We start from the raw sequence: 18650 nt of genomic DNA on the forward strand, positions 1-18650 counted from the left end.
ACTGCACCAGTTTGGCCATCTCTCTCTAGGCTAGATATGTTTAGATATTAGAATAATAGCAAATGAAAAAAGTTTCTGGCGGACTGGTGCCGCCTAAATGCAGAGGACAGTATTTTTTTCTTTTTTTTTTTTAAGCAATCAGGGTTAAGTAACTTGCTCAAGGTTACACAGCCAGTTATTTCTGGGTGTGGTGCTGAGTATTTGAGGCCAGATTTGATCCAGGTCATCCCGACACTGGAGCCTGGTGCTCTTACTCGCTGAGCCACCTGGCCACCCCTACGATATTTTTTTCTTCAACATCTCATAATACATTATCCTACTTCCTATATCTATCTATACTCTATGATCTAGTCAAACTGGCCTTTCTGTTCCACACAAATGGCATCCTGTCTTAAGTGCCTTTGCCCTGTCTATTCCTCATAGCTAGAAATATATTCCCTACCTCTGCCTCATAGAATCTCTTTTTCTTTTAGACCCTACCTTCTTTCTACACAAAGTCTTCCCTGATCCCCCAACAGCTAGTGCCTGCCTTCCCTCAACCACCTTTATTTAAATTTTGTATAAATGTACATGTTATATTAGAATGTAAATTCCGTGAAAGTAGGAATTGTTTCATTTTTTTTTTTTGTCTTTCTATCCCCAGGGCCTACCAACGTCCCTGGCTAAGTACCTGCTGAATGACTGAAAGTAAACAGCATCATATCTGACAAAAGGAAACAATCTGATTAATCAGTCCACAAACTAGGCTTTGTCCAATTCCTGGCACACAGTAAGGGCTTCGTAAATGTTTACTGACTGATTCCCTAATGTGACTTATGCTGATGGATTGAGGAAGCTGGGTGGCACAGTGGATAGAGCTCTGGACCTAAGTAAGGAAAATGAGTTCAAATCTGGCCTCAGACATTTTTACTAAGCTGTGACCCTGGGCAAGTCAATTAACCTCTCTTTGCCTCAGTTTCCTCATTTGTAAAATATAGATAATAATAGAACCTACCTCTTGAAGGGTTGTTGTGAGGACCAAATGAGATAATATTTGTAAAATTCTTGTCACATATAGTAAGTACCACATAAATGTTAGTTAATATTATTATAGTCTCAATTTTTACTAAAATTACTATCCACCTGGGAAATTCTTTAGTAAACAGAGACTTCCAATTAGGCCTAGCCCTGAGAAAACTGCAAAATGCAAAAGTTAGAAATTCAACTCTTCAATCTTTTTTCATTTCCCCCCACTTCTTTTTTGGCAACTCCCTTCACTACCATTACCAATCCCCTTCCCTGAGGGTCAGTTTTACCTGATACCTCCCTCAAATGCCCACATTCCTGCAATTCAGATTTTCCTTCCTCTGTACTTCAGCAAAATTAACCTGCCCCATGCCCTATTATAGTCTACAAAGTCACTGGATAATTGAACAAATTCTTCCTAAGATATTGGGGTGATAGGGACCTGGAGTGCTATCAAGGCAGGGAAAAAAAACTCATTTTAATAGAGATTTTCAATGTCTTAACCTAATAAAATAATATGAGCATTTTTATTATCTTCTAGCAGTCCTCAAATTACACTGGCATGCTGCTTTGTAAAGAGCATTGTTCTTTGGACTCAGGATGGCTAGGTTCAAGTCCCAGCCTACAGCCTACACCATGCCCAAGTCGGAGTCTCAGTTTCTCTATTTTGCACATGACAAAACTGAAGCTTACAGCTGACAGAGAGGTAGATTTCACTTAAAGAGAAAAGCTTCCAAAAAATTAGATTTGTCTAGAAGTGTAATGAACTACCTCTTGAGGTAGTGAACACTCATCACTGGAGGTTTTCAAGTGGAATTCATCAGGAATTATATAAAGGGTCATCCTATGCAGGTTAAGGGTTGGGTTAAATGACTTCCAACTCTGAAAGCCTGTAATTTTACAAATAATGATTTACTTGAGTAATGTAAATTTACTGAAGTAATATAAATGTAAGTAACATAACATCATTACATTTAGTGATGTCATAAATCAATATAATAGCATATTAAACAATGAACCCAAATTCAACCCTAGTTTTCCTATTTTGTATTTACTTCTACCACCACCACCACTAATAGTAATAATAGTGCCCATTTGTATAGTGCTTTAAGATTAATAAAATGCTTTATATAAATCCTCTCATTTGATGTTTAGAGTTTTCTAGAACAAATGAGCCATACATAGGCATGACAAAAGTAATTTAAAATCTAGGACTTCCCCTGAATCTCTTAACAAGGTAGAAGGCAATGGGAAATCAGTCATAAGAAGCAAATAAATGGCAAACCAAAATCAGAACCAAGAAAATAAGATGTGCTTACAAGAAACTGAATGAAAAGTGTTAGGTACTTGTTAGGTACCTACAAGCCTAAAATCAGGGATGGATTAAAATTTCTGTGAAACAGGTTTTACCATCTGATTGTCTGTGAAATGAATAAAGATAAGTAATTTATGAATGAAATATTCCTGAAAAGTTACTAATCTATTGGTGTTATACTTTTCTGACCCCACATTGGAAAATTAGTCATTGCTTCTCTGTCAAAGAGAACTTAGTTTTATCCTTTATTTAAAAGCAAAAATCAAAATTTCAAGTCATGAAAATGGGAAGAGGTAAGGGGATGGGGGGAGGAACAAAAGAATAAAGTGGAGAGAAGAAAATCCTCTGAATCCACAAAAATTATGATCATGGAGACAATCTCCATTAAGTGCTTTTCTGTCAGTGTGGAAAATGTGTGGGCTAGATAAGAAGACCCAGTCTTTTTCATGAAGGACTTGGTTTGATCATGGAAACAGGAGTGATGAAATGTCATTTCTTAATGGCAGGTTGCTATTGTGGTTCAGGACAGACTTACTCAATCAGGGCTGCAAATCTGTGCAATTACCACTGTCCTGAAGAAAAGAGGTTGTGTAGTACACAGACCCAGCTTTTCTCTCTCCCTATGCCAAGAGCAACGTCTTCTGGAGGTAAGGAACACAAATTCAACCCAACTTCCCACTGTTCCCTAATACCTTCAGTTATCACTCCTGCCCTAATTCCTTTCTTCTCCACACACTGATCCAAGACAGCATGCCCACTGTAACAAGGACCTGAGTAATTTATTCAGTTAACCATGCTCGTGTCAGAGTGATTGGCGTTATCCTTTTTCAAGGCTTTTCTATTCAGGTCCCTCGAAGTGCCTGCTTGGCTTCTTATGGGGCTAAAGAACGTGTTCAGAAGTAGGCAGAAATGCAGAAGGAAAATGAACATGAATTTGTTTGTGATGCAAATGTCCAGGTAAGCGTGAGCTCTGAAGGAAAGATAATGTTATTAAAGCAGTGGTTTTATGTGTATATACACATGTAATTGTGGTGAATGTCTATGGGATTGGATTTCAAACTCCCCCACTCCCCAAAATTTACTTATAAACTCTTTGAAAATTAAGAACTCAGGGGCGGCCAGGTGGCTCAGCAAGTAAGAGCACCGGCCCCAGTGCCAGGATGACCTGGGGATCAAATCCGGGCTCAGATACTTAGCACCACACCCAGAAATAACTGGCCGTGTAACCTTGAGCAAGTTACTTAACCCCGATTGCTTTAAAAAAAAAAAAAAAGAAAGAAAATTAAGATATCTATGCTCTATTAGCCTTAAATTTAGAAAAAGTTTTATTTGTCGATGTTAGAGCAACCATCACCAACAAGGAGACAATTACAAAATCATACTTTTTGTTAGATACTGGTCACATTTCTTTCTAAACCTGCTGGGAGTCAGTGAATCACACAACAAGCTTTCTTGGTAAATTAGAAAAACATATAATCATTAATAAACTGCATTTTGGACACTTATCAGTATCACATGTAGTTTATCTTAGGGTTCTAAACATTTGCAGCCTCACTGAATAGCTTTAGAGATAAGTTAGGGGTTAAAAAGATGTCAATGTTGCAGATGGAGTCCGGGTTAGAGGAATGATGCAGGAACTTCATGCCTTGATCCTGAAAAGGGAAGTCTCTCTACCAGAAAAGGGCTGCATCATAAACCTGGCTGGGTCATGTATGCAGGGAACAACATAATGAGAAAAGCAAAGTAAATTATTTAGGTTATTTCCTGATGTCTGCAAGGAGCCATACCCATGACTCCTACCCCTCCTTTCTGTTCTCCCAACTGAAACACTTCTGGCCAACGAATAATTCCCTTCCAGCACCAGGGTGGAATAAGGCAACAAGAAGTTACTATTTTGGTCTATGGCACCCTGAGAGGTCACATAAGACCCATTCAGAATGGGCTGCTTGATTTCAAGACTGAATTGGAGATGATGAATCTGGGTCCCTCAGGAAAAGATTTTCTTCCCTTTCAATTGTGAAGTGATCAACTTTCTATACCTGACAGCCCCCTTCGAATAAGGATCAAAGGAACCAGAATGGGAATAAATGGATTAAGAACTCTTGGCAGGTGTCCCTCATTCTATTTCTTGTCTCCTGGAGGTAAGGAGGGAAGAAAAATCCAAACATAAACCTCCTTTTTCCACTAAAGTAACAGCAAGTAAAAGATTGATCTTGCCCAACTAGTATTCAGAAAACCTTACATTATCCTTAGGAAGCCCTGTTCAGCCACAGAAGGGGGCTCACAAGAGGTACAGATTAGTTCATAGCAAGTTCTGATATTTTGTGCTGCCCCAAAATGGGGGTTTGGGAGGGAGAAAAAGGGAAGGCACCTTCCTTCCCAACTCCCCCATACAGCCCCAAGGTCTCTTTCTGTTCCCTCCATCTCTTGACAGGAGAGTAGCTAACCTGACAGCTCCACCAGCAGATTATCCCCATGTTTCCAGAATAGATTCTGGTGATTGTGGTTGACCGACCATTGCTGGGGCAGATGCCTGGGTTTCATGGAGTCCAAGAAGTGTTGGCGCCAGCGACTCTCCAACTGCATGAGGGAAGGCAACCCACCTTTCGCGTGGTACTGTACCACCTTCAGCGCATGGGAAACATACCTCTCACTGGCAATCCTGCCAAGACACAAAGCACAAAGCTAGCATGATGGGACACCATGTTAACCAGAGGGTAGACTGGGGAAGGGAGGGGGGGTAAAAACTGGGCAGTGTGTCAGTTTTACTAAAGCGGCTTTTTTATTTTCCTCTCTTTTTTTATTCTTTGTTACAAGAGGCAGATCTCTGGGAAGGGGAGGGAAACAAGATATACCTGGAAATCAAAGTGACAAAAAAAACAAAAGAGATCAATAAAACTTAGAAACATATTATAGTGTTAATAAAAAAATGTTTATCTTCACTCTGCAGTGGATTTTCAGACCAGGAAGATGCCAGCCCACTAGTCTATCCATTCTAGACAGTATTCTATGAATTATTACTCTGCCCACATATATCCTATTGAGAATCCAGTTTGGACTGACTACACAGTGTACAAAATTATCGTCCATTTCTATAGGGCCTGCCTTAGATATATCTTGACGTCTTCGATCACGTGCTAGTGAATGAAAAGAATAGATTCTGTTGCCTGCCTACTTTATAAGAAGGTCTTAAAGATTAATGAGGTGTTACCTAAAAAGAGATTCCATTTCCTTCAAAAGAATACCCCACGGAGCAGCTAGGTGGCACAGTGAATAGAGCAGGGGCTCTGGAGTCAGGAGAACCCGAGTTCAAATCTGACCTCAGACACTTGACATTTAATTTGCTGTGTGACCTTTGGGCAAGTCACTTCACCCCAACTGCCTTGCCTTCCCCCTCAAAAAAAAAAGGAAGAATACCCCAAAGAAGAGCTCTCAACCTTAGCTAAAATACAGTGCGTCCCCTGCAGACTCCAGAAGCATTATGCAAAACCCCCTCCAGCCGCTCCAAAAATACTCCTTTACCCAGCGGCACTAGTTTCCTTGTTGTTCCTCAAGCAAGACATCCTTTAATTCATGAGTCTAGGAAAAGTCGATATCTTCAAAGTTTTTGTCAATATTGTGTCATGGCTCTTTCAAACCTACCACTAACTCATCTCTGTCTTTTCTTAGTTCTTCTGAACTATAAATATCTTGACCATCCAAGCCAGTAAGATGAATTTGGGTGAGATGGAAGAAATTTTATGATGGAACACATCATAAACTTAGTAAAAGAAGCTTGTCTTTCACCTTATTTAATCTCTATGGAAAAACAAAAGCATTTGATGATTTAAAAAATTTTGTTGACATCTTGTTTTTTCATCTCCTTCATTTCCAAATATATCCTCTTCCTCTCTCTCCTACCCAGACAGCCATGCATTGTAACAAAAAAAGAAAGAGGGAAGTGGAGAAAGCATTTCAGCAAAACCAACACATCAACCAAAGCTAACAATGTCCCATACCCAAAGGACTCCACCTCTGTTAAGAAGGCATGGAGGTTGCTCCTTCATTTTCAATAGCTCTGATTCAGTCCCAGTAGCTGTGCTATACTCTATCACATGGTTAAGTCACTTTGGCTCTAAATGCCATGCTTATCTATCCATAAAATGGTAATGCTATCATATGCTATTTATAATTTATTGTGAGAATTGTTTAAAATGAGATAATAGATCAAAATATACTGAAATACTGGCCAGAAAAAGGACTGTTTAAATCTAAGATGTTATTTAAGGAAATAATAACAACAAGCAGCAAAAGAAAAAAAGAAAGCAGTAGCATCATTAGGGTTCTGGAGGCTTAGAAATGTAATAATTTAAAAAATTTTTTGCAACTGAACAATGAGATTCAGTAGGGAAAGCCAGTAACTAAACCTGAAAGAACTTTGATTTATCAATTTTTTGAGTTTTTTATGACCTACTGTACCAACTGAAATACTTCCAAGATCTACAAATAAAAAAATAAATAAGTAAATTCTTATTTATTTGAAATCTAAGTCATCTTAGTCAACAATGTGGATTAGACACAAGTAGACAACGTTCTCATAGTGCCATGGGTTGGTGACTCTTTGGAAGAATGGTGGTCCTATGGAAAAGAGAATCTCAAAATCTATCATCTATTCCAAACTTATATAACTTATAATAATGTTTCTCTTAATAGTATAAGATAATAGTATAAGCATCTTATACTTAATAGTATAAGTATCTAGATACACATATTTGGTGTGATCTATATATACTTTCATATGTAATTCCCTTTTCCTAACTATAAGGCAGATTAAATCAGGTATAAGTAATAAGGTTTTACTTTAAGAAAGCACTTCCCCCATCTGACCACAACTTTAAATGATACCTGGTTTCCAAACTTGCTGCTTCCTGAAGTATCAGGTCTGTGACAGTCTCTGTGTTAAAAAACTCCTTGATCCCCTGTAGAAGTTCTTTTTTGTGGTAAGCAGGTAGGTTCTTGGCATTGAGCAGGGACCTGGCCCTAGAGCGCACTGGAGAGCAGACTGGATCTTCTAGAAAGCGTAACCCCTCCTCAGAGCCAATGGAAGCCCCACACTCTTCTGCAAGTTGTTTCTTGAAGTTGTTGTCATAGTAATTTGAAATGGCATGGCAGGTGGTACACAGGAGCAACACATCATGGGACTTGTGGTCCTTCATCTGAATGGGGAAGTGTCTCCGGTATTCACGGGGAACTACATTCTTTCTGAAATGAGGACCCCCATCCCCAAGCACATCCACCATTGATATGTGAAACACTATAATGCCAGGATCCTAGATTTCCTCATTTGTAGCTGGGTCAAAGATAATCTAGAAGGGCAACTAGAGGTTCAGTGAACAGAGCACCAGCCCTGGAGTCAGGAGGACCTGAGTTCAAATCTGGCCTCAGACACTTAACACTTACTAGCCATGTGACCTTGGGCAAGTCACTTAACCCCATCTACCCTGCCTTCCCCCCCTCCAAAAAAGCAAAAAAAAAATAATCATCATCATCTAGAGACATGGATACTATTCTGACTAACTCACAAAGAGGCCTTGGAGCAATTCACCTAATGCAGCCAATAAACTGCTACTCAACATACCTAGAACCAGTATGGAGTAAGAGGAAAAGATTTGAAACTAGAAAGACCTGGATTCAAATCCTGAATGACATTTACTAGATGGGCAACCATGGTCAAGGCACTTGCCTCATTTGTAACATGAAGATGATACTTGTGGTATCTAACCTCAAAGCACAAAATTGTGAGAAAAAAAAATGAGATGATTATGTTTAATGTTTTGCAAAGTTCAGACGTAATTATAACGACCCTACCAGCAGGTTGGTCCTAAATGACAAATAACATCCTCTCTGATTTCATTCATTAATTATAGAAGGGCTATGTAGGCCAATGACAACAGGTCCTCAAGAGCAGGGGCTGACTGGTTTTCAGGGTCTTTTTATCCCCATTGCCTAATATGTATCTTACATGGATGAACTAGAGAAAACACTTAGGGAAAGAAAATGTTTTCTAATGGACTTTGATATTGAGGGAAGGAAGGTAAGAAGCTATGTGATATCTTGTGGTTGATCCTTTGCTCTCAGAGGACCATGACATCAGGAAGATGATGCCATGACTTGCAAGTGAATTGGATTTAATTGAGGGTAGGCTGTGCAGCCTCATTTTCCACTCTGGAGCCACCTGGGTCCAGTGGCCAGTTACAACTATTTAGTATATATGATAAGATTAACATCCTCATTCTTAATTTTCTTTTAAAATCACTTTTTACAGAGCACCACAATTTCTTTCTGGAAAAGGGAATATGTGACCGCTTAGCCCCTGAGGGCAGAACTAGAACTAATGGGCAGAAGTTGCATTGGATGAAGATTTGGGCTCATGATTGGCATTTTTCTAAAACTGAACAGGTTACTTCACGAATTAGTACATGTCCCATCGTGAAGACTGAATGATGGCAATATCACAAAGGGAATTCATGATCCAAACAGAGGCGAAATTCAAACTCCAATGTCTCTCTTACCTTTGAGAGTCTATGAAGTAATTATACCCTGGTGTCTTCAAAAAAGAAAGTTTCTCTCATCTGGGGAAGATTTTACTCATTAAGTACTCTTTAAGTACTTACTCATTAAGATTCACTGTTATTTTCTACGATCAACTATCTTTTGAGAAATTCTGTGATAGCCATAAATTTCTGTCTCAGCTTTCAAGTAGGGTGAAAGTGATTTGTGAAGGGTCGTACCACAAAGCTAAGAAGAGAACATCTTTTGATATCCAGACTAAACTTCACTATCAAAGGATATATAAAAACTCTAACCCCAAAAGACATATCACCCAGAAAACACTAAAATAATCTGGAAAACCTTTTTGAAAACAAAATTCAAGCCTCAAAATGATTTCAGGATCACTCCAAGGAAAAGCAGATGAAAAGGCTGTGAGAAAGAGGATAATACAGAGGGAAGCTGTCCATTATTTCTTTCCTGAATGAAGGGGGCCTTAAGGAATGCTTTTAATCTAATTCCAGTAGTATGCACTTCTTTCCCTGTGGTGGACATAAGAGAAGTCTCCTACTCAAGAAAGGTGACATCAGCATGAGGCAGGAGCCAGTTCCCCAGATGCAGGGAGGGCTTTACAACTCCACAAGAGATCTGGAAGCTACCAGGGACAAGACTACCAGCTATTGTTGACAGTTTTGGGAAAAGGGACACAATTCTACATTCCTACTACACATGTAGAACTTCATTTGAAGATCAGAGGTGGATGGCCCAGGAAGTCCCAAACTCACCGTACATAGGATTCTCTCTTGCCACATACCACACAAAGGTTCTCCTTAATCATCAGATAATAATCTTTTGGTGATTCAGGCCGTCCTGATGGCTCAAATTGCAACTTGACCACAAAAGGATCTTCACTCACCAGATCTTCAAAAAGAAGGAAGAAAGAAACTTGAGAATTTGATTAGCTGCCTTACCATCTACACTGCCATGACACCTTCAGACTCCTAGGCATTGCCATCTGATATGCTAATTAGCATATCCTATGGATATCCTAAGGCATGTGCCCCTTGAGATCAGGGACTATTTATCCTTTTTCTTTGTATCCCTATAATTTAACATAGTCCTTGACTCATAGTGCTTAATCAATGCTTTTTCATTAATTCACTGCCCAGTGAAAAGCACAATATGTAAAAGATTAAATCCTTGAATGTAGCCAGGAGCCTATATCTGGTTCTGAAGTCCCAGGCCTGCCCATTTACTGGGATGCTTTCTTACTGACAGAGGTCTGGTGTCCAAAACCAAAATTCTAACACTCCTTTTTTCAGGTCCTTCAAGTCAATTTTCCCAGATAAATCACCTGAGATATCATAAGGTCAAATAAACTTTTAATAACTCTAGGGATAGGTTTACATAAAACAACAAGGACCAAAAATAATACAGCTAAACAAGATAAAGGTAAGTCCACATTAGCAATTATTTCAATCATTTCAGGATCCCTCTGTATATCTCCCCATTTCTTTTTCCTTCTTCATTTTTCAACAATCTGCCTCAGGACCACTCTCACCCCCCACCTCATTCCTGGGTTATATACCAACTCAGCACCTGGATCTCCTACCTCCAATGCCTTTGTCTAGATACCACTGAGCTTTCTTTCTATCACAAGTGCAAAGGGGTTGTCCATCAGGAGCCTGTAAGAAGCAATTATCATAGAGGGGAGATTTTCTGCAAGAAAGAACAAAAAAGGCACCTACTGAAAATCACATTTTAGGTAAAAGTTTTAGTTGCTTTTGTATGGACTCCTTGGAATAACATGGATTGTTTCTACACACTATCACAAAAACAGAATTCAAGAGAAGAGACTATAGTAGTCATCTAGTCCAACTCACCCCTGAGTGGAAGCCCTACCATAAAATCCCTGATAGGCGGTCATCTGTCCTCTGAGGCTTGAAGACCTCTAAGGAAAGGGAACTGACTGCCTTGAGAAGCCACCAATTCCACTTCTGGACAACTCTAATTGCAAGTTAGACCAATTACATCTCTCTATAACTTCCACCCACTCACTATTCCTTGATGTGCCTTCTGGGGACAAAACAGAGCAAGCCTAATCCTTCTTCCATAAGAGAACCCTTAAAATACTTTAAGTCATTCATCACGTCTCCTCCCTAACCCACTCCCACCTCCTCCATTCTTCTACTATGCAGGCTAAACATGCTCAGTTTCTTCAAATAATCCTCATAAGACATGAACTCAAAGCTTTCCCCTATCCTAATTGCCCTCCTCTGAACACTCTCCAATTTGTCAATTTTTTTCTTATAACGTGGCACCCAAAATTAAATTTTGGATGTGATCTGACTGAAGAAAAATACAGAAGAACTCTGTTCCTGGACAATATGCCTCTTGTGAGTTTTTTCTCTGCCACATCTACTGACATTTTACATAAAGCCTGCAGTCCACTGTAACCCCTAGATCTTTTTCAGAAAGACTGCTGGCTAACCATGCCTCCAACCTGGGTACTTCTGAAGCCGATTTCTTCTTTTTTTTTTTTTAAGCAATTGGGGTTAAGTAACTTGCCCAAGGTTACAGGCCAGTTATTTTGTGTAGGTGTTAAGTATCTGAGGCCGGGCCAGCGCTCTTACTCACTGAACCACCTAGCCGGCCCTGAAGCCAATTTCTTGAACATTGGTGTAAGACTTTCATATTGAATTTCATCTTAGATTCAGCCCAATCCCAGAGGTGTCAAACTCATTGACCCAAAAATTCCCAAGTGTATTAAAATGTAATTGGGAAGTGTTTAATAAAATAAATGAAAATATACTTTAAAAGAGATAATGTTTTCTAAGTCAATATGCAGTCTGCACGGATGTTTTTCTATTTGAGTTCAACACCACTGCTGTAGCCGGTGACGATCTTTGGGGATTCTGTCATTGCATTTTCTAGATATGACTCCTAGCTTTAGTGTCCTCTTCAATTTTGGTTAGAGAAAGACTATAGAAAAAACATACAATGGAGTAAAAAAAATGTTACTTTTGCTACACTGGGTTGTTGGGAGACAGATCTGAAAAAAAAAAAAAGAATTCTAAGTATCAACATAGCTTTACTGTTAAAATAATAAAGCCCTCTATATAAGAGTTCTGCTATATGGGGTAAAATTGCATTTCAAATTAAGAGTGTTCAAACTAAAATAATGAGAATCGTGTGGATTTACTTTTGGTAGATTTGCAATGTTTGTTTTGAATTAATCTTTCCATTCCTTAAAGGCACTGTACCAGGGAGACCAAATTTCCTATTAGTCATTTCATTGCATTAGCTATACAAAATTATACAGGAAAACTCTTATTTACTGGGAAATAGCATTTCCTTAGAGTTAGACACTACCCAGAACAAATACAAGTTATGTGCCTTTCTCTTGAAAAACACAAATCCCTTTAACTCATTTATCTCCACAGGAGACAGATGAGGGATAAGAAGTGCACTCACTACTTTACAGAGGGGAAAGCTGGAGGCTGGTCACAACAAAGCCAGTGGCAGAAGAAAGAAGCAAATTAAAGTCACCTGGATGCCAGTACCATGAAGATCTAGATGCAAATGCAGGCATGCTTATATTTTTTCAAATGAGACAACATATAGAATGCACTTTGATGCTGACATGCTACATAAATGTTTATTATATAATTTTAATATAATGTAATAAAACATAATTTAATAATATATGTAATATATAATTTAATGTTAAGTATATTTATTACAGAATTACTATTATTATGATGATTCCTATTATAAATTGACTCCACAAAAACATGGGTTAAATGAAACAATGATTTGGGAACATTCAGTTCCACTGTTGTACTATCCAACCTTCCAAATGATATAGCACAGTACCATGATATTATGCTGCTATTTAGTTTAATTTAGTTTTCTTTTGTGAAGCAGATCAGTGGTATAGATAAGAGGGCACTGAACTTAGAGTAAGGAAGGCCTGACTTTGGTTGAGACTCTGGCCTAATCAAATTAAGTTAATTAATTAATCAGCCTCAGTTTATTAAACTGTAAAAGGAAGGTAATAAAAGCACCTCACAAGGTTAGAAGATCTTCTCGGGAGAAGATCAAATGAGCAAAAATTTATAAAGCATTTTGCAAACCTCAAAGTGCTCTATAAATGCTAGCTTTTTTTTTTTTTAACTAGACCTGTGAAAATCAGCCATAGGAAATCCTGAAAAGGAAAATTCCTCTTCCAACACAGATAGGCAACTGTTTTGTCTAATATGTTGTTAATACAATAAATTGCCTGAGACACTAAGAGAAGTGATTTGCCCAGAGCTCTTCACATAGCCAGTGTGCATCAGAGGCAGGACTCAACTCTAGGTTTTCCGTAGTCAAAGGTCAGCTCTCTACACCACATGGACTGAGTTTAGTCAGAGGTTATTACATTATTGTCAAATAATGTTGTTCAAGACAATGAAATGCAAGGATATGCCTGTAAACGGGAAATCCAGTAAGGAATCTAAAATACTAATGGGGAAAATTTAAGTGAATTTTGATCCTACAGCTCTTATTCCTGTTCTTATCTTTAGACTACTGTTCACATTCTATGTAAGACACTTCACTAGATACTATGCCATCTAATCTCTAGTTTGAGGGACCCAAAGAAAAAGATCCAGGTCCAATTACCTTGTAGAACAGCCCTTGCCCAGGGGCTTCTGTTTTTGTTTCCTGGGATCTCTTCCTTGCGGATTGACCAAAGACATCCCGCCAGCTCTAGACTTCCAGTTTCTTGCCTTCTTTGGGGATCCTGTTTCCCCAATACTTTCTTCTCCCATGATGTTGCTATTTCCTTTACCATCGAAAGGGAGATCCACAAGGTCCTGGCACTTTGTCAAGACTTTTTGCCAGCTGATTTCCACATTTCCATTCTTGGTTGAACTCATGGACAAAGGACATCCAAGAAGATGAAGAAAAAGAGCAATTGAAATTTGGGCATCCCTAGCAGCATAAGCAACCTAAAGGGAAAAGCCACATGTCAGGACAATTAGGAAGGCAAAGCTATCTTTACAGAAGTGGTAAACACAGCAAGTCAGGACAACTACATGGTACAGTGGATAGAGGTAGACCTGAAGTCATGAAGTCTCAGCTTTCTGAATTCAAATCTGGTCTCAGACACTTAACTAGTGTGACCCTGGGCAAGACACTTAACCCTATTTGCCTCAGTTTCCTCATTTATAAAATGAGTTGGAGAAGGAAGTGGCAAATCACTCCACTATCTTTGCCAAGAAAACCCCAAATGGGTTCATAAAGAGTTGGACATGACTGTAAAACAACTAAATGGCAAAACAGAGCAAATTAGACACTTTTGTTCAAAGTCTTATAAAAATTCAGCTCTGATAGCCATGATTCTGAGGGAATTTAAAAGGTCAAAATCATCTCTCCTTAAATTTTCATAAAGGAATCAGTACTTTTTTCAAATCAAGAATTTTAGTGATTTAGGACTCCAATATCTATATCTTTTATTAAGCAATTAATTTTTTTTTTAAAGCAATCGGGGCTAAGTAACTTGCTCAAGGTTACACAGCCAGTTATTTCTGGGTGTGGTGCTGAGTATCTGAGCCCAGATTTGATCCAGGTGATCCCGACACTGGAGCCAGTGCTCTTACTCGCTGAGCCACCTGGCCGCCCCTAAGCAATTGGGGTTAAGTAACTTGCTCAAGGTTACACGGCCAGGTGTTCCTGGGTGGGTGCTAAGTGTCTGAGCCTGGATTCGATCTCCAGGTCTTCTTAACACTGGAGCCGGTGCTCTTACTCGCTGTGCTACCTGGCCGCCCCTAAGCAATTAATTCTTAATAAGAAATTTTCATGTTTCTAAGAGTAGTGTATACACACTTATTTCCATTAACTTATTTAGTGCCTACTTTCACCTCATTTTAATATCTACTTTTATTTTAGATACAGTTTGGTATGATGAAAAGAATGCTGAATTTGAAAGACAGAGAACATGGTATCTACATATGTAATTTTAAGAAAATCACAACATCTCTCAGTCACATTCCTCATCTGTAAAAATGATGGCCTCTAATGTCTCTTCCAACATTAAATCTATGACCCTATCTGTTTACATGTATTCTAATATGAAAATACTAAAATGTCCTCCTTTAAAAATATTTCATAACCTAAATTTTCTATCAAGTCAAAGTAAAGTTTTCCCTAGAATTCTGCACCTGTGACATTTTATAGTGGTCAGAATAAAACAAGTATAATGTTCTTCCTTCCAGACCTAACCCCTTTAATCATCTAAGGGAAGGATGTCCTTCTCAGGATAAAAGTACATTTTAATGCTGAGATTTGAGCACTCTGCAAGTATATTTTTTTTAAATGGCAACTGGAGAAACTAAAGCATGTAATGATAGAAAAAAAACTGGTGATGGAACTAGCCCTAGAAGAACCATGTGCATCAACAAAGGCAAAAATTTTTTACTTTAAAAATTTTCATCCTGCCAAGTGTGGCAAATGACATAAATATCTTTAATTTGAAATAATTTTCAACTTTCCACATGCATCAGTTGATATAAAAAAATTTTACTTTGAAATAAAAATGTTCATCCTACTATATTTATGGATTTAAAAAATGCAGTGTCAATTGATGCAGCTTGGTCTTTCTTAAATTATCCAAACTCCTTGAATCCCAAGCCAGCACTCTATTAACAAGACTATGTATGCTGTCTTATGGGCTGTAGACTTTTAGTAGTTAATTAAGCCCCTCGCCAAGTGGTACAACTTTCACAAACACACGCAGAAAAATGGGGGGGGGGGGAACCTTATGCTTTACTAAATGACATGTATATGTAATAAGGAAATCCTTATCCTGACATTTATCAGAGTGATTTGGGTCTCTCAGAAGTCTAGTACTTGGATTATAATTTGGAAAACAGCTTAATAAAAACACGCCCAGAAGTCATACGTCATTTGCTTTTCAATTGTTTTGGAATATAACCTACGTGTTCCTCAGTAAGCTGCTCAGCATCCCAATTACTGCAACGAAGAAGAGGAGCCTTGTTGAGGGGAATGTTGAGTATGGTTTCAGCAAGTGACTTCAGGCTAAGCTCACTGTGAAGCAAATCTCTCCTGAAAAAAATAAAGTAAGTAAAAACCAGGGACTAAGGACCCAACAGAAAAATACAAGTGTTACCTGGTCTCTTCTTGTTTCCTAAAGATTTTCTGAATGGAATTTCTAAAGAGTCAAGCTCCGATCGTCAATCTTCTGCCTAGAGGTAAATGTGCTAATGGCTCTAAACCTAAGTAACTGTAGTTGATTTCTCAGTTACCTGGAGATAGCCCTTTACTCCTAGGACCAAAAACCTAGAGTATAAAGGCATGTTAATATAAGTGCTATAAAGCATAATCTCTAGAGTACCTACTTGGCTGTCATTCAATTTCAGGTACTTTAGGAAATAAAGTAAATTAAGAATGAAAGGTAATATACTTCTGGCACATTACTTCAAGAGTAATACAGGATGGAAAGAAAGTTTCAGAAAAGATTTAGATAAATTGATGAATATCAGATCCACAATGATATAATTAAGAAAAGGAATGTTTGGATAAATCCTCATTTTTTAACTCCTAAAAAAATTAATTTTTTTTACTAAAAATTGAAGGTTGAACTTGAATGCAACTTATTTATACTTAAATACGTTTCTTTCAAAGCAGGGAGTATATTTTTTAGTCACTCCCATCAAGTCCACAATAGGATTTTCTGTTTATCCATTCATTTTCACTGATGTTTTCCTATCACACAGATTTTTACTTTGTATCATTTCATAAACATGTTTTTAGATTTCTTTGTATTCCTCACAGTGATAGGTCTTAATAGCATTTTAGCAAAATCCATTACATTAACTTAAAACAACTTAACTACTCCGTAGTTGTTGGACTTGTACGTTGTTTATAGCCCTTTAAAACTAAAATACTGCTGCTTGGAAAACCTCTAACAAACACTTTTTTCTTTCTTTGAATAATTGGATGACAATGAATTGCTAACATTCTAATGGAGAAGAAACAAGTGTCCTTTTACAACCTTAATGTCTTCAAAAAATATTGAAGGAATTAAGAAAAACAGAAAAGGTCAAGGATTTGGTTCTGGTCTGAGAGTTTTAAGAGAGAAAGGGGAAAAGACCCACATATACAAAAATATTTATAGCAGCTCTTTTTGTGGTGGCCAAGAACTGGAAATAGAGGGGATATCCATCAATGGGGGAATGACTGAACAAGTCATGGTATATGAATGTAATGGAATATTATTATTCCTTAAGAAATGATGAGCAGGCAGACTTCAGAAAAACCTGCAAAGACTCATATGAACTGATGCTGAATGAAGGCAACAGAATTAATAGAGCACTGTACACAGTAACAGCCACGCTGTTCGATGAACAACTTTGATAGACTTAGCTCATCTTGGCAACGCAAGGACCTAAAACAGCTCCAAAAGACTCATGATGGAAAATTCCATTCATATCCAGAATAAGAACTATGGAGCCTGAATGCAAAATGATGCATACTATTTGCTCTCTTTTTAAACTTTGTTTTTAATTTCTCATTGTTTCCTATTCATTCTAATTCTTCTATAAACATGACTACTGTGAAAATATGTTTAATAAGAATGTATATGTAAAGCCTATATGAGATTGCATACCATCTTGGGGAAGGGGAAGTGGAAGGAGGTGGAGAAAATTTAAAAGGGAAGTAAATATTAAAAACTAAAAATAAATTTTTAAAAAGAGGGGAAAGGGAATGTAAAAGAAATATGCTTTTAAAAGAGATAAGGAGGGGAACATTTGAGAAGGAGAAAGATACTGGGGAGGAAAAAGCCACAAGTGAAACTAACTTAAATAACTAGAATCCAAGGAGATACCCATTAACTGGAAAGTAGTTGAACAAATTGTGATATATATATATGAATGTAATGAAATGACAAAAGAAACAGAGAATCCCCTGGGTAGTACTAATTAACGCACAGCAGAGTGAACAAAACCAGCAAAAGTTAGATAATGATAAAAACACTGTAAAGAAAAACAACTTTGAAAGATTTAAGATCTCTGACCAATGTAATGACCAAACGTGTCTCCAGAGGGCTGTGTGGGATACAAGACCCTTACCCCAAAAACAAAAAACAGGTTTCTCAAGGCAAAAACAGAAGCCCTTTATTTCCCTATGTTGTACCTGGTTACCTGGTTTTCCCATCCCCCAACCTCAGCCCTCCCTCAGGGAAAGCGAGCAGACTGCCAGGTCAGTTCCACCCTTTCCCAACAGATCTCTGCTTTTACCCAGTCAGCCCACCTCCACAGAGGTGGGTGGGCTTCCGGGTCAGGTAAACTTGGCGCTGGTGGGAATTTCAAGGTGTGTGCTGACCAATCACTGTTCTTGGCAAGTTGCTGCTTGCGTTAATACCTAACCATTGGCCGCATGTATCTCTTTAAAAGCCAACACATTGTCTGTGCAGACTCACTGTTTGATTTGGGCCTGACCCTGAACAGTCCCTCGGAAAATAAAATCCACTTCCAAATTTTACTCTCGGGGTCTCTTGTCTTGCTCCTTTCAGCACAACATTTGAAGGCCCAAGAGAGATATTGTGGTGTTCTGTGTCACCACAGAGAGATCCCCAAACAAGACAAGCTCTCAGCCTCAGGAGGCAGGCATCTGCTCACCCCGATCCCTAGTGGGGCTAGCCCCTGATGTAGTTCCAGGGCCCCAGGTCTCAAGGAGGTAAAGACTGCACCTGCCTCCAGACTTCAACCGGCTCCTCATTCGACCCTGTGTGAAT

At 38.4% G+C, this 18650-nt stretch overlaps 1 protein-coding gene across 3 annotated transcripts in view; it reads right to left on the reverse strand.

Moving 5' to 3' along the window:
• Window positions 1-3627: 3627 nt before the first annotated feature.
• EXD2 (exonuclease 3'-5' domain containing 2) overlaps window positions 3628-18650 on the reverse strand; it is a 40394-nt gene continuing 25371 nt past the window's right edge. For all 3 annotated transcript variants that reach the window (XM_069092001.1, XM_069092003.1, XM_069092004.1), the window contains 6 exons: window positions 15832-15958; window positions 13514-13842; window positions 10461-10567; window positions 9634-9769; window positions 7205-7561; window positions 3628-4982 (listed from right to left, as the gene is read on the reverse strand). In XM_069092001.1, coding sequence (XP_068948102.1) covers window positions 4763-4982; window positions 7205-7561; window positions 9634-9769; window positions 10461-10567; window positions 13514-13842; window positions 15832-15958 — 1276 coding nt within the window. In that variant the 3' untranslated portion in view covers window positions 3628-4762. The remainder of the gene's footprint in view (window positions 4983-7204; window positions 7562-9633; window positions 9770-10460; window positions 10568-13513; window positions 13843-15831; window positions 15959-18650) is intronic.

The sequence above is a fragment of the Petaurus breviceps genome, unplaced genomic scaffold, assembly GCF_028583685.1.
Source record: "Petaurus breviceps papuanus isolate PSGF00001 unplaced genomic scaffold, PetGlider_PUasm1.0 189, whole genome shotgun sequence".
NCBI classification, from domain to species: domain Eukaryota; kingdom Metazoa; phylum Chordata; class Mammalia; order Diprotodontia; family Petauridae; genus Petaurus; species Petaurus breviceps.